Source organism: Sceloporus occidentalis, unplaced genomic scaffold (genome assembly GCF_023333645.1).
Source record: "Sceloporus occidentalis isolate IW3139 unplaced genomic scaffold, rSceOcc1.0.p SCAF_181, whole genome shotgun sequence".
In the NCBI taxonomy this organism is placed as follows: domain Eukaryota; kingdom Metazoa; phylum Chordata; class Lepidosauria; order Squamata; family Phrynosomatidae; genus Sceloporus; species Sceloporus occidentalis.
In genome coordinates, this window is record NW_028317161.1 from 1,208,689 (window position 1) to 1,224,223 (window position 15,535).

At 39.5% G+C, this 15,535-nt stretch overlaps 1 protein-coding gene across 1 annotated transcript in view; it reads left to right on the top strand.

Moving 5' to 3' along the window:
- The window catches only part of LOC149278774 (mRNA-capping enzyme-like), a 162,404-nt gene that overhangs the window by 102,850 nt on the left and 44,019 nt on the right, over positions 1-15,535 (top strand). The window contains exon 13 of the mRNA XM_089501753.1: positions 4,064-4,164. Coding sequence (XP_089357879.1) covers positions 4,064-4,164 — 101 coding nt within the window. The remainder of the gene's footprint in view (positions 1-4,063; positions 4,165-15,535) is intronic.

The window sequence follows — 15,535 nt, forward strand, 5'->3', positions numbered from 1 at the left end:
ACAGAAACTTCTCTCAAAGAGAGGTCCTCGATGTAATTACAAAAGATTATCCATTCTTCGTTGGATGAGATGTGTGAGACAATAGACGGTCCCCTTTTATAGGGATAATTGTCTCCGTGTAAAATGATCAATGTATTTTAATTCATCTCATGGAAACCAAGATCAACAGTAAGGCAAGAGTTATCTAGTCAAATACCTGTCCTGTAGGTGACCTGAAGTCCTTATAATCTTCTGCTATTTTCTCTGTGTTGTCAAGGGTAGTGATATATATATAAACATATATATTTATACACACAAGGGACATATTCCCCCAAAAGATCCACATTTCAGCTGTATAAGCAATGCTGATTAAATAAAAAAAGAAAAAAACTCAAACCCTTGCAGCTTTAAATTTGAATTGACTAAAGAATTTTAACAGACTAGTTCTTCGTAAGCCTTATGTGTATGCTGATATTTAAAAGCGCAGTGCAATATAATCTCTCATTATTTAAATGAAGCTGGATATTAACAGTATATTTGTACATGTCACTCAGCCTGGCTTTCTGATAGTACCGCTTAATGGGATCTTTAAATAGAATACAGCCATTATTGTATCTAGCTAGCACAGCTCTGCACATTATCGGGTGCCAAGGCGCTGAGTGGTGAAAGTCCTATTGCTGATCTGGGGACTAATCTGGGAATTTTTATTCCACCGGAAAATGAATATGCTTTATGCATTTTAGCATAATTTAAATGTATGATTCACTCTTTTCTTTTAAGCCACAGGCGCTGATCATCACGCTAACATATTTTCTCCCTGAAAACTGCTGGATCTAGTTAAGAGGGGCAAACAGGTCTCAATACATAACGTATATAATAAGAATAAATCATATGTAGATAATCATCAGTCTATGTACGTTCCAAGAGTAGCATCTGCAGATTATCTTGATCATGTGCCCATATTTTTGGGGTTTAAGGACTTTGGTGACGTGTCACAGCACTCAGATTTGTACAATGCATACATCAAACGCATGCTTATTCAGACAGCACAGTGCCCTCCTTTATTTTGATGCTTAGAATATGTACTGTGTATGATTGTATTATAGTTTTCTACAGCCCAAAAACCTGCAGTTTTCCATGTAAAAGTAGCAGAAAATGTCCATAAATGGTCCATATATTTTTTGTCCATTTGAAGTCATACTTAACACGTTTTTTAGGGTCCCACACATGCTCATCCACTGTGATGACATCATGGGCGATACTTCTCATTTTACACCCCATCTTCATCTGCCCTTTTCCAGCATTACTAATAAACAGGCTTTCCCTGGGACACCCGGCGGCTGAGGCATGGGGGGAGCAAGACGTAAACTAAATGTGGATTTAAACTAAACCGTTGCTCCAGGGAGAGATGGAACTATAGTGAGGCTAAATTGCCAACATTGCCTCTAATAAATTCCTGGTGCTTTTCCAGGCTAGCGTCTTTTTTGTCCAGGTTAGAGTCTTTGTAAATGTGCCAGCCCTACATTGTATAGGCAGCCAAGAGATGAGAGAGGAGTAGCTGTTGCCAGGTGGTTAGAAAACAGACATCAAAGGCTTTTTTCATATTTGTGGCTTTGAAACGGCAACAGCCTATAATCCTTGTATGCTGTGTAATTTAGTGACTTGCGCATGCCCAGAGGCTCACGGGTTTGAGAGGGTTTCTGTTCTGTCCTTCTCTGGCACTTCGTTCTCGATCTCTATATAGGAGAGGGTACTTTGTGCTAACATGCCATGAGTTTATGCTTCTTTATTTTATTGACTAACCGCAAATGGTCTCTTAATCTGTAGGAAAAAAACATGCAAAGCTTCATAAAGCTCATGATTTTGTGCAGGATTTCAGTTATATTCTGCAGATTTACTGCTAAGAGACTATTACCATATGCTTAAATTCAAGAGGTTAGTCAAAGCAAGTGATGCTTTTTTGGGTAAGTGTTGATTGCGATTTCAACCCTTTGTGGTGAGTAGTAAAACTAAGCAAGTCACATTGCCAGATATGCGAGTCATGCTATATATATATATTTATTTTTTTTATTATTTTTATTAAGTTTTTTTTTTTATTTATAGAAAAAAAGCACCTTTTGACTTGTCTGATGGCTCTGTGGCTAGCCCAGGAATTATTTGGAATATTAACCCTTCCACATGAGTATTTTCAGCACCTGGATAAAAACCTTCTTGCCTGAGCAACAACGTAGACTTTCTAAAAGTGTCTTTTGCTTATAATATAAGGGAACTTATAAAGGATATAAATGACAGCACATATCAAATCATTTTCATTGAAAATACCATACCTTTAAGAGAGTAAGCATTGAACACAGTCCCTGCAGAGGGTCCCTAAGGAGCAGAGTTAGTCATGCATTGCATTAATAGTGCAGATTGCGTAAGAGAAGGGCGTTGTGACACTACGGAACTGTCATCACATTCCCATTTTACCATAACTAAAACATAATTACACTTTTGTGTGTGTGTGTGTGTGTATATATATATATATACACACACACACAATATATTTACCCACATTCCTCAAAATAGCTTCTCGTTTGTAATATACTCCACTCTTTGCCACGTATATGACATCAGCGCTGTTTAGTTATTATATGATTGCACAGACTGGCCTGTTTTATTTTACTGACCCCCCCCCCCTTAATCTCGTCTTGGGAGGCTGTGAAATAGGTTCCTGCACCGTACTCCATTGTGTGTTTTCTTTTCTTGCCACCAGGATTCTTTCTTTCTTTCAAACACCAGGGCCAACAGTGACTTGTTGGTAGAACAAGCAGTTTGTCTTTGCCATTATTTAATTCAGGATAATGACAATGGCTATTTTTCTTGCTCCTTCTGTGTAACACTCACTGAATGTACTGTTTCAATTTTAATTCTTTCTGCCCTTTGTTGAGTAAAAGATCAGTATGCGGCGCGTGTTAGTAATGTAATTTAGTTCTGTATTCCATTTAAGTACTAATTATAAGGCTAATAGAGTATAGCTTAATACAAACCTTAAAGCATATCACTTTGAAATGCCCGAAGAGCTCAGCTTTTTTCTTCTTCTTAAATGGGGATGAAATATTCAAGCTGAACATGCACTGTAAGACATATCTTTTTCCAGGTTCCTAAACTGTTCTAATTTATTTAGCACTTAAAATTCCTATCCTGACGTCCCAAGTCTGCATACTATGAGACACGGAAGGAACAACTGTATAGCAAGACTCGGGTCCTAGGTCTTAAACGTTGGGATATGTAAATCATAAAAACGTATTAATTGTAGCTTAAAGTGAAAGTACTTTAGGCGTTAATACTTGATGGATTGTTAGCCAAAGCCTCTTAGATACCTTTTACTTCTGTATTTTTTTCAGATGTATTCATTGATTTCCCCTTGCAAATGCATTGGGAGAGTCATTTTCCTTTTATGCATTTGTTCTCCTTTGTTGTTCTCCATTGCAGAAGGTGCTTTTGGTCAAACACTTTTAATTCTTTTTGGCAGTAATTGCAGACACATGGATGCTTCATGCCAGACACCTCTAGTCCTGACTAGCATGAGATTTTGAGGGGGTCTGCTGAAGCCCACATGAGTAGTAAGTGGTCCCATTGATTTTAATGGGGGCACATTCAACAGTGGTTGACTGCTTTAATCCCTTAATGACAAAGCCCGTACATGTACGGGCTCAAAATGCATTGTTTTCAATGGGTTTAGGGACCGCCCATTGTCCTTAAGGGGTTAAGTAACCAAAACTGCCCCGAATAGTGGCACATAGAAGGGCTGTGTGCTGCAGTATCTTCTAAAAAGTTAAGTCTCTTATTTATTATTTTTCCTTACAGGTAAAGAACTTTAAAATGCGTTTTTGTTGATGAGGCATTAACCGTCTCTTTAGCAGTCCTGAAATCCCTTTCCATGTAGCCATGCTACTTGTATCATTCTGTTCCCAGTGGCAGGGAAACAGATGTTAAAAAAATATGCATACGATTTTTTTGCACATAAAATAAAGCCAAATGTTAATATTCCTTTGAAGCTGCAGTGTTTTTCATCAAGAATTGTGTCCCTTTTATGCTTTAGAAATACAAGCCTGGTCGATGTGATGACATTTTGAAATGGAAGCCTCCTAACTTGAATTCCGTGGATTTCCGACTGAAGATAACAAGAGTTGGAGGTGAAGGGTAAGCAATATTTACTCCGATAACAAAAGCTAACGAGTTGACGGCCATTCCATTAGGTGGCACAGTTGGAATCAACAACCGCCAGGGCACGAAGCATTGCCAAATGAGCTGACATGCAAACTGTTTAAGTTCATTTGGTAGACTTGTGGTTTAAGAACAAGGAATGTCATGAAATAATAGTTAACAGATATAATCTTGCCTCGTACCTTTTGAAGACTTGACTGTGCGTACAAGGAAATCGTTTTCTGAGTATAGTTGCTTCTCTTTGTCATTTCTATGCATGCTGTGCTTGTGGGTCCAGTTAACCCCTTATTGACAAAGCCTGTACATGTACGGGCTCAAAATGCATTGTTTTTAATGGGTTTAGAGACCGCTATTGTCCTTAAGGGGTTAAGAGAGAGGTGGCTGGGCCTATTTCTATTCCCGTTACATATTCTCATGTTTGATGTTATGTCCCTAATACCTGTTAGCATAAAGTGGGGCCTGATGCATTTCTCCAATCCCACAGCTAGTCAATAGAATTACCCTAGACATATGATGTAAATCATGATGTGCATCAAACCAATGCTATATGATATTGTCCGTTTTTAATGCTGTGTAAACCTTATGTGCATAGCATGGAGAAAAGGTATCTTACCTTTTTCTCATGGTCTGAATGATTTTCCATGGTATGCTATCTCCCTTTTGTAAGAGTGAAATGAAGCGTCTGGATCGAACATCAGATTAGATACTAGTTGTGCCTATCCTTGACACATCTCCACGAGGTGTGAATGTTTAATTACATGGATTAACAAAAGGTAAAAGCTACAGGTAATTAATAATTTCAGTTATGCTAAAAGTTGTGATGGCAACGGTTTGTCCTTAAAGGTGACGCTATTCAGATTCCTATTGAAATTTGAATGGATTACAATTCCTATCTCTATCTAATCCATGGAAAACCTTATTTTCTACCAATGCTTGTTACATATTCATTGGTCAGCAAGCAGCATACATGTGATACAAAGAAACACTAAGAAGAAAAATTGTATAAATCTGTTCTTCCGTGTGTTATGCTTTCTAGCTGACAAGATCAGAATAAGTAAAATGATCTTTTCGCCTATCAATTTGCTGCAGATGATATCTGTGAAACTCTCACGTTGGCAGAGGGCTGCTTTTTCATGTGATTTTTTTTGTGCTTACCGCAATTAAATCCATAGGTTGGTTCTGTGGGCAAGAGTTTGTCCTTCTCTGGGGACATCCTTCTGTTCTGCTAGTGTCTTGGCTGTTTTGGATGCATTTAACACCAGAGTAATAAGCTCAAAAGGACACAGACACTTATTTACATCTTAGGCTTGATTCATCACAGTTGGAGTCCAAGTGCTAAGCAGACAGCAGACAAAATATATTTTAACGACTTTCTGTTACATCTTTTATGCATTATTATATATATATATATATATATATATATATACGTAAGATAATTTTATTGTACAAAGGGTACCGTATTTTCACACACACGTCAGTCCATAAAAACAAAGCCAGTGTGGGTCAAACAAAAGCACCTTTATAAGTATAATTATCGTCTAGCTCTTGTTGTTTTTGTTATCTGATCATGCTAAGATCTCTATTATCAGCTATATTTTAGAAGATTTACTAAATGTCTAAAATACACAACAGCGTTTTAGGATGGTCATCAGGATAAGACTCCTTCCAGCACAGTAGAATCTTTCATTTTGCCAACTAAAGGTTTGTTGGGTGTAACCAGTGGTGCCCCCCCTGTTGCCCCCCTGCCGAATTTGGAATAAAGTCCAAATTGGAATAAAGTCGCGACTTTAAATCCCGTCTTTTTATTTTTATTTATTTTTTAATGCGGAGGAGAGAGAGGGGTGCCTAGCAACCGCTCGCTGCCCCCCATTCTCCTCCACGAGGCCTCTACCTCCGTCGCGGTGCCGGCATTTCATGCTGAGCGCCGAAATATGACGTCATATTTCGGCGCTCAGCAGTGAAGCAGCGGCCACCGCAGCAGAGAAGGAAGACTGAAGCCTCGTGCTCCCATCGCTGGACCTGAAGTTGAGAGAACTACAAAGGGGGGGGGTAGATAGTGAGTAGGGGAGGGGGGTTAGAAAGTGATAAGGGAGGGAGAAGGGGTAGAAAGTGATAAGGGAGGGAGAGGGGCTAGAAAGTAATAAGGCAGGGGCGTCCAACATGCGGGCCAAATGCGGCCCACGTAAGATCGGCAGCCAGGGCAACAGATCTTACGCGGGCCGCACCTCGAGCATGTACTGGCTGACTTGGCATGATAGGAGTGTGATTGCTAACAGCAATCACAGTCCCATCATGCCTAGGTTCCAGCATTTACTGGTTGGATGTGTAAGTGCTGGAACCTAGGCATGATGGGACTTTGATTGCTGTTAGCAATCACACTCCTATCATGCCAAGTCAGCCAGTACATGCTGAAACCTAGCTAGCTGCCCCCCTTGTGTATTGATGCTGCCAGCAGTATGGGGTCTGCACATCACTTACAGCCACCCTGTACCAGCATGTACTGGCTGACTTGGCATGATAGCAGTGTGATTGCTAACAGCAATCACAGCAAGCACAGTCCCATCATGCCTAGGTACCAGCATTTACTGGTTGCCTGGGAATGATAGGAGTGTGATTGCTGTGTGGGCAGTGTGGACGCCAGGGCTGACTTTGGGGTAAGCAACCTGTGATCTATGCCTGTAATTTAGGGGGTTTTAAATATACCTTTTAATGACGTGTTTTTATGTGAATCCCAATTGATCTATACCTGCAAAGCTGGGTTTTTGCGTTATTCAGTAGATCCATATCTATATATTTCCATACATTATTTATGTATACCTGCAAATACAGTGTTTGTATGTCTTATTCAGTTGATTAATACCTGCAGTGCTGTTTCCATGTATTTATTTGATCTATACCTGCAGTGCTACGTTTCATATACTATTGTATACCTGCAAATACAGGATTTGTATGTCTGATTCTGTTTATTTGATATATACCTTCAGTGCTGAGATCACAAGTGAATTTCAGTTGATCTATACATGCAAAGCTTGGTTTGTGTGTTAATGTGTTGATCTATACCTGCTATCGGCAACTGGGGCTAATAATATATATGGGCAGCAGGGGCATCAATACACAAGGGGCAAAAACACTAAGGGGGGTATAAACGACAATGCAGTGTGAAAAATCCATCCTGATGTAGACGTCTGTGACGTAGATTGTGTCCTGCTGTTTGTGTGTTTTTGGTTATCAGTGTAGCAGAGCCTGTCCTCGGGTGTGTTTGTATAGGTGTTGGTGTGGCAGAGCCTGTCCTAGGGTGTGTGTTTGGGTGTCAGTGTGTCAGAGCCTGTCCTGGTGTGTGTGGGTGTGTGTTTGGATGTGGGTGTGGCAGAGCCTGTCCTTATGTGTGTGGGTGTCTGTGTGGCAGAGCCTGTCCTGGTGTGTGTGTGTGTGTGTGTTTGGTTGTCGGTGTGGCAGAGCCTGTCCTGGTGTGTGTGTCTGGGTGTCGGTGTGACAGAGCCTGTGTTGGTGTGTGTGTTTGGTCATCTGTTTCCTGGCACTTAACTTACAGTAGGACAAAACGTTCAAGGCCCTGAAATCATTTAGTGGAAAAGTTATTTATTGTGTTATAATATTTATTTCAAGGATTAGTCGCACTCAATTGTGGCTTCAGGCTTCCCATGTTGAATGATCAAGTATTATTTTAGCCCAATAACAAAAGTATAATTCCATAGCACATTACTTTTGGAAATTATGAATGCCCCCCCAGTTTGACTGTGGTATCTTGTGTGCCCCCCCTATATATGGTTTCTAGAGTCGCCACTGGGAGTAACTAAAGGGAACAGATATTTAGGAATCCAAGAAGTATAGTTTTGACGAGAGAGCAATATAAAACTAATAAAATCACTATTTTCTGAGTGTTTTAGCATCATCCTAAAACACTTTCTATATAATTTCGCTTTTAACCCCTCTGTTCATCTTAATTTTTTTTAAAGTTTAGATTCACGTTTCATTACCCAATAGTATTGTAATACTACGTCGTAATACTATGTCGTAATACTACGTCGTACAAAATCCTAATAACTTACACTTAATTACTCCGAAATACATTTTATTTGACACGTGAAGTATGTACCTTCTGCTGATTGTATCCTGATCTAGCGCTTTAATTTTCACGCCATACACTGTGGCATGAGCTAGTCAATAGGATTATGTTTCCCTAAACATGTGATGTAAATCACGATGTGCATCAAATCCATGCTAGATGATCCATTTTTAATGCTGTGCATCTCAACCTATTTCAGTATTGCTGTGACATAAATAAGCCTACAATTTGACAGAATTACTAGCTGCTATCTCTATTATATGGATACCACAGGAAAAGGCTGTAAAGCTATGATATATTTCTAGCTGTTTTTGCTGATCTTGCATTCCATCCTATACCTTTGTTGTTGTAAGCCCATATATCTGTGATTCATCCCAGTGCGCTTAGATTCCGATACATTTAAATGCATTAGGTCTTTATTGTAATAAATGTAATATGGTATAAGTTTGATTTAGCAAACTTACTTGGTTTATCATAATGATAAATGTGGCAGTGCGCATGAATGTGTTTTTCATTATTTGAGTTTGAGTCTCAATACATCCACACTTCCATTCTGGAAGCAGCATTATAATTGTGGGGGGTTTTTTGGGGGGGGGGGTTAAGAATCTATACATACCATTTGTACGTTTATAGAGTAATATGCAATCGGGTCCGTTTTATGTCTTGGGGATGTCACTCAAAAAAGCCATACTGACCCTGTAGTCTACTCTTTTTGAATCACATCTTGCTTATTTAAGGGATAATAAAGGGGCAATCCAGCGATTCATATGGACTCTAATGTAAAGAAAAAAAATATACAGAAAGGGGGTGCGCACAACCTAAAAAAGCATGAAAGACAAACCCATTCAGATTCCTGGGTTGCTGCTAGAATAATAATGACCAGTAAGTGCACAAAACAAAACAAGAATTCAGCGCAAATCTGGCGAATACCAAAAAATTACCTATCTGAGGCATCCATCACTGGCCATATATTGCTCAGTCTGCCACTATGGCAGAGTACCCCATGTCTGACTATATTGCTAATCAAGGTGCTGAATCAGTAGGTATGCACTGCATTTTAAAATGAGACTCTCAAGCAATTTAAAACTTTCTCTGGACACCGTCGATAAGGCACCTGTGTGACTGCTGGGGCTGCTCGCAATGTAGCTATGAAAAATTAGGACTCTCCAAACTTGGGATCCTTTGACATAGTGGCAGGCTAAGCAATATATGGCCATATAGTGTGACAAAATCCCCAAAATGTATAATTAGATATGTGTTTTTTGAATAGTATTTGCTGGGTATGCACTGAATCCTTGCTTTGTTTTGTGGACTTTAATTTATATGATAGCTGATTGGCGCCTTTAAATTACATTTTTATTCTACCTTGCAATTGCATAGGCTGATTCTCACCAAAAACAAAACATTAAAACTTAAATTTTGTGTATAAGTACTTAAAAAGTATGTAGTATGGGACACTGTTAAAACTGGCATATGCCAACATCCGCTCCTGCCAGAAAAAATCCTAACAACTTTGGTCCCTAATGGACTTCCTTTCTCCCTCCTGTTTTCAGGTAAGTTCCACCCATTTCTTTTTATTATCTGTCCATTTTCTGCCAGGTACTTTTCAGCCTAGAAATATCTGGTAAATCCAGCCCTACCATATGAGTGCAGAGCTTCTCATAGCACCTTGTCTGGCTTCTCAAAGTTAAATTTTTTCACTTTACACATCATTGAGCAGAATGACACCGCTGTACCATAACGAATAAAGCAACAGGAGTGCCCATGATGGCATCAGGTTATTGCCCTTTTACTAAAATGATCATGAGCTATTTGTAAGTGTTTTTTTTATACTTTTAATATCTTGATGATAACTGAATGGATCGGTGTGTTTTACTGTTTATTTGTAAGTGGTATTGCTTGTAGGTGTTATTTAGCCACTGAAGTGGAACTTATTAATAATACTTATTTCTTATATCTCCCGGCAAGTAAATCTCTACAGAAGATGCTATTTAAGCTAAAATCAGTAGATATGCACCTCATATCCCTGTAAGCTTTAGACTTTTTAGATTTGTTTTCAGTTAAAACAAATACATTCTGCTAGTGCGATGAAGCGTGACAGTAGATAAGACAGAGAAGATGTTTTCAAGCTGAAATTATTTCCAGCAATCAATATAGACCACTTCATCCTTTGCACAGACTTCTCTAAGCAGAGATGTCTAATGGGTTCCCACATCTTCTGGAATGCTGTGTCCTGCTACTGCAGCAGATATGTTAAGAACTGCAACCTGAAGGGATTTGAGAAAAGCATGGACAGTCTGGTGAAAAAGTATTTGCCCCTTCCCGATTTCTTCTATTTTTGCATATTTGTCTCACTTAAATGTTTCAGATCATCCAACTAATTTTAATATTGGTCAAAGATAACCTGAGTAATTACTGTATTTGCTCGATTATAAGACGGCCCCCTAAAATCTGAATATTTATTTAGGAAAAAGAAAAAGCCTGAATATAAGAAAACCCTATAGGAAAAACGTTTTACTGGTAAATGTTAATTCATGTTAACAATGTAAACTATTTTTTTTTAAATAAAAGCTGTGATTAAGAAAAATATTTTTTTTGTTTTTATTTTTTTTATTTTCCAACCTGCCCCCCAGTTATGCTCATCTTCCCCTCTGCTTGCCACTCTGCCCCAGAAATGCCTTATACCCCCCTATATGCCACTGTGCCCCATGATATGCCTTTTAACCCTCTATATGCCACTGCCCCATGATATGCCTTATACCCCTATATGACACTCTGGCATTTAGGGGGTTAAAAGGCATATTATGGGGCAGAGTGGAATATAGGGGGTATAAGGCATTTCAGGAGGCAGAGTGGCGTATAGAGGGTTAAAAAGCTTTTCTGGAGGCAGAGTGGCGTATTGAGGGTTAAAAGGCATTTCTGGAGGCAGCCTGGCATAAAGGGGTTTAAAATGCATATCTGGAGGCAGAGTGACATTAGGGGGGTTAAAGGTCATATCATAGAGCACTCTGCCTACAGAAATGCCTTATGGCCCCCCATTTAACACTCCCCCTCCCAACTTACCGGTGCTTCTGACTCCCTGTTGTGTAGTCGGGGCAGGTACCGGTAGCAGCAGGGGCATACACCCTCCAGCTGTCAGGTTTTTTTTGGGGGGGGGGGGTTAAATGGGGGGCATAAGACAGGAGGATCCAGGTCTCCTGCAGCGCTGCGGGGGATCTGGATCTTAGTGTCATAGTCAGACCTATTTGAGGTCTGATTATAAGACGACCCCGATTATAAGACAAGGGGTATTTTTCAGAGCATTTGGTCTAAAAAACAAACAAACTTATAATCGAGCAAATACGATACAAAATGCAGTATAGAAGGTAAAAAGCTATCCAACCCTACCTGGCCCTATGTGAAAAGGAAATTGCACCCTTAGTTACTAAATCAACTAATTAACCAAATTTAGTTTATAAGGAAGAACATGAGAACAGAGCACCAACAAAGATTATCAGATGAGCAGAGATACAGAGTAAGAGTGTATTTTGAGATAGGTTAGGACAGGGGTGTCCAAGTTTTTTCTGCAGTGGGCCACTTCATCAGAATTGTATACGTGCGCGGGCTGCACTAATTTTTCACTGTGAGAAAATATGGCCTTTAATAAAATATGCAGATTAAAATAAAGTAAATGACACAACCTTTACCCTCACTGATTTCTGGGCCTAGAAAGTGTTGTGACTACAAATTAAGGATAATTAAAAATGAAATAGTTCTATTTATTCTAGGGATACACCAAAATGAAACTTCTGGACCAAAACATTCACTTAGCCACCTTTAAAAATAATAAAAAAACCTCACATTTTTAATAAAAGTAGGTAACACACCACAATTGGACAAAAAAAAATAGCAAATGACTTGGCATGATAGGAGTGTGATTGTTAACAGCAATCACACTCTTATCATACCCAGGCAACAAGTAAATGCTGGTACCTAGGCATGATGGGACTGTGATTGCTGTTATCAATCACACTCCTATCATGCCAAGTCAGCCAGTACATGCTGGTACAGGGTGGCTGTAAGTGATGTGCAGACCCCATACTGCTGGCAGCATCAATACACAAGGGGGGCAGCTAGCTAGGTTTCAGCATGTACTGGCTGACTTGGCATGATAGGAGTGTGATTGCTAACAGCAATCACAGTCCCATCATGCCTAGGTTCCAGCACTTACACACCCATGCTATCACACACACTCATTCATTCATATACTCGTTCATTCACAGATTCATTCCCTCAATCACGCATACTCATTCAAACACCCTGCCCACCCCCTTACCTGCACTGCAGCTCCTCGATGCCGCTCACAGACTTCAGCAGAGGGCGCGGCCTCCCTCTGCGTTCTCTGGTACTGCACAGAGGAAGCAGGACTGGAGCAGAGTCATGTGATGTCACGTGAACTCTGCTGGGTTCCGCTTCCTCTTTGCAGTACAAAAGACCCTCCCACTGGTAAGCAGCAGGGCTCGAGGTATGGCCCGCGTAAGATCGGTTGCCCTGGCTGCCGATCTTACGCGGGCCGCACCTCGAGGTCTCGCGGGCCACATTTGGACGCCCCTGGGTTAGGAGATGGTAGGTAGAAGAACTGCTGTATAGGTGAGTGCCAGGATTTTAAATTGAATCCTGAAGCATACAGGCAACTGTTTAAGAGATTGCCAAATGAGAGAGATGCTAAAAGAACTATGGTCAAGCAAGGTAACCCTGCAGCATTCACAATGAATTTTAAGGGGCTATTAGGTAGACCAGATAAGACACAGTTGCAGTAGTTGAGACTGAAGATATGTGAATTGTAAATATGTGAAGTGTGAATGTGCGTCTGAGTTAATGGTGACGCAAAGGCAGCAAGAGTGTAGGTACGGGGTTGCACCATTGGCAGCTTGAACAAGTTAATCAGTGACACAATCAACACTTGGAGGTATGGCATGAAGAACCATTAATTGTAAGCATCTCCTATCCCCGTTTTTGCAACTGTGTTGCATATTACCTAGACACATAACCGTTAATATCACGGTAAATAATTATGCTGCTGTCCACTCAGAGCATCCCACTATACTGGTTACTATAGCAACACCCTGAATTTTGCATTTGATATGTTTTGCATTTCAAGCAATATGCTTCCATAAAGATTTGGAGTGTTTCTTTTAACTGCATATGAAATGCTCTGAGGGATATTTAAATATGTATAATTATAAAAAAGTTTAAGAAATGGCTGGCATGCATTAGTCTCGCAGGTCATCTCCTCCAACGTACACGGTCTTTTGTCAGTGCAAATAGTGAGCAGTGTAGTTGTGTGTCCTGTAAAGCGAGGGTGTTTTTCATAGCTTCATAAATTCTTCCTGCTATTCATTTTGTGCACGTAAGCAGCGGGTTTCATGGAGTTCTGCAGACAAGCATTCCATTAATTGACGCTGCTATAAATTTATGCTCTATTGAAAAGTAACTGTGTATCTAATAGAAAATCTAATTTCAGCTTGTAAACAAAATAGCTTAAAATGTAGTCTTTAGTTGTCCCTATGTGCACATTCACAAGAGGTTATAAAACATATGAAACAATTAAAAGTGAAACTTCCACAGCTTTGCTTGGGACTTGTAGAAGGGGAATATAATTAAAAATGGAAATAGAGTAATTCAATTATATAGAGAGCGGAAAGCATTGTGACTAAAGTGGCAGTCCCATCTTCGTACAGCAGCGATAGCCAAGAAGTGCGTCTCCTGCTGTTCTGACGCTGTGACTCATGTGTTGTTGGCTACGATTGATGCGATTTGTTTTTTTGTAGGATTTGGGTAGCTACATGATGGGTAGAACCTTGTTCGCCAAGTTTTGCAACAGAGATGGAGCCCTGCTTTTTAAAACCATATATGTAGAGATGGATCTTCTCTACTGCATTTATCGCAATCCAGCTTTAATCAGCCTTACTGAAATACTATTTTCCTTTTTGTTGCACCTTGCAGAAGGTCACAAAGCGTGGTGGACTGGGAAGTGTATGTCGATCGTCAGTAAATGGCCCATGTACTAAGTTGAGCAAGGAAAAAAAAACAACTATTAGGCAATGCAGATGACAAGACCTTTTTGCAAATTTAAATGACATTTATTTTGTCAGTTATTTAGAAGCACAGCTGTGTACCACAGAGGCTTTCAACAGTGTTAACGGTAAATTTGTGTAAATAATCCAAATTTCCAAAGGAGAGAGGATCAAAACATGACAGGGGTTGTGACTTCACTGTACTTAATGAAGGTCAGAGATGGCTGACCCGGTGTGATTTCTTTAGTCTCCTCATCCATTAAATTATACATTATACAGGCCAGCTCTCTTATTCTTGCTGGAGGAACGTAACATTATGAATAGTGAAGTGAGGGAGTTGCAGACTTTCCTGCACACGCACCATTAGTGAATAGAACACACTGTATCTTATAGTAGAGCAGACTTCTTAATAGGGGAACATATTCTTTTTCTGTTATTAATTAAGGAAACAAACAAAAAAAAGACAAATGATCTAGGAAAAGCAGAGATAGTTGGATGAGAGGGAAGTGGAAAAAAGCAAATTCACTAAGATAATAAGATATTTAATAATGCAGTGTAATAATAATAATAAAAAAGCCTGTCTGAAATAATACACCATTACATATTTAACCATTTGAGTGCCAAGCTATAAACACAGCCAGCTTAGAGCAGGTTACTGACAGCATATTCCATCATCAACCATACTTTACATTAAGCATTCAAAACAGAAGGTTTTGGGGCTTGTAGGGCACCGAGTAGGTTTAATAAAATAGCATGGGGCAAAAAACACCTCACATCCTAAGCTTTTAGTGTGGGGTCAAAAAAATACGAAATGGATTTATCTCCATGACCAGCAGGGTCAGAAATGCCCGGGTCTTCATGTTTCCAACACTTAGATTTCTTAGTTTCTGTCTTTAGAAAATGTTCTTTTTTAAAACTATTTTTAGTAGTCAGTTATGTATTATTAAGTAGATCTTGCTGATATTAAAAAAAAATGGAGGCTTTTGTCTGGTCCTGCACTTGTTACCAATAATTGTCTTCACAATGGAATCATTTTTATTACCATCTGTTCTTTCTAAGAAATTGCTTATATTTTATTCTTAATTCGGGGCAGTATTGCTTTAATTACAAACCTCTTTGACCCCTTAATGACAAAGCCTGTACATGCATTGTTTTCAATGGGTTTAGGGACCGCTCATTGTCCTTAAGTTCCTTAAGGTGTTAAGAA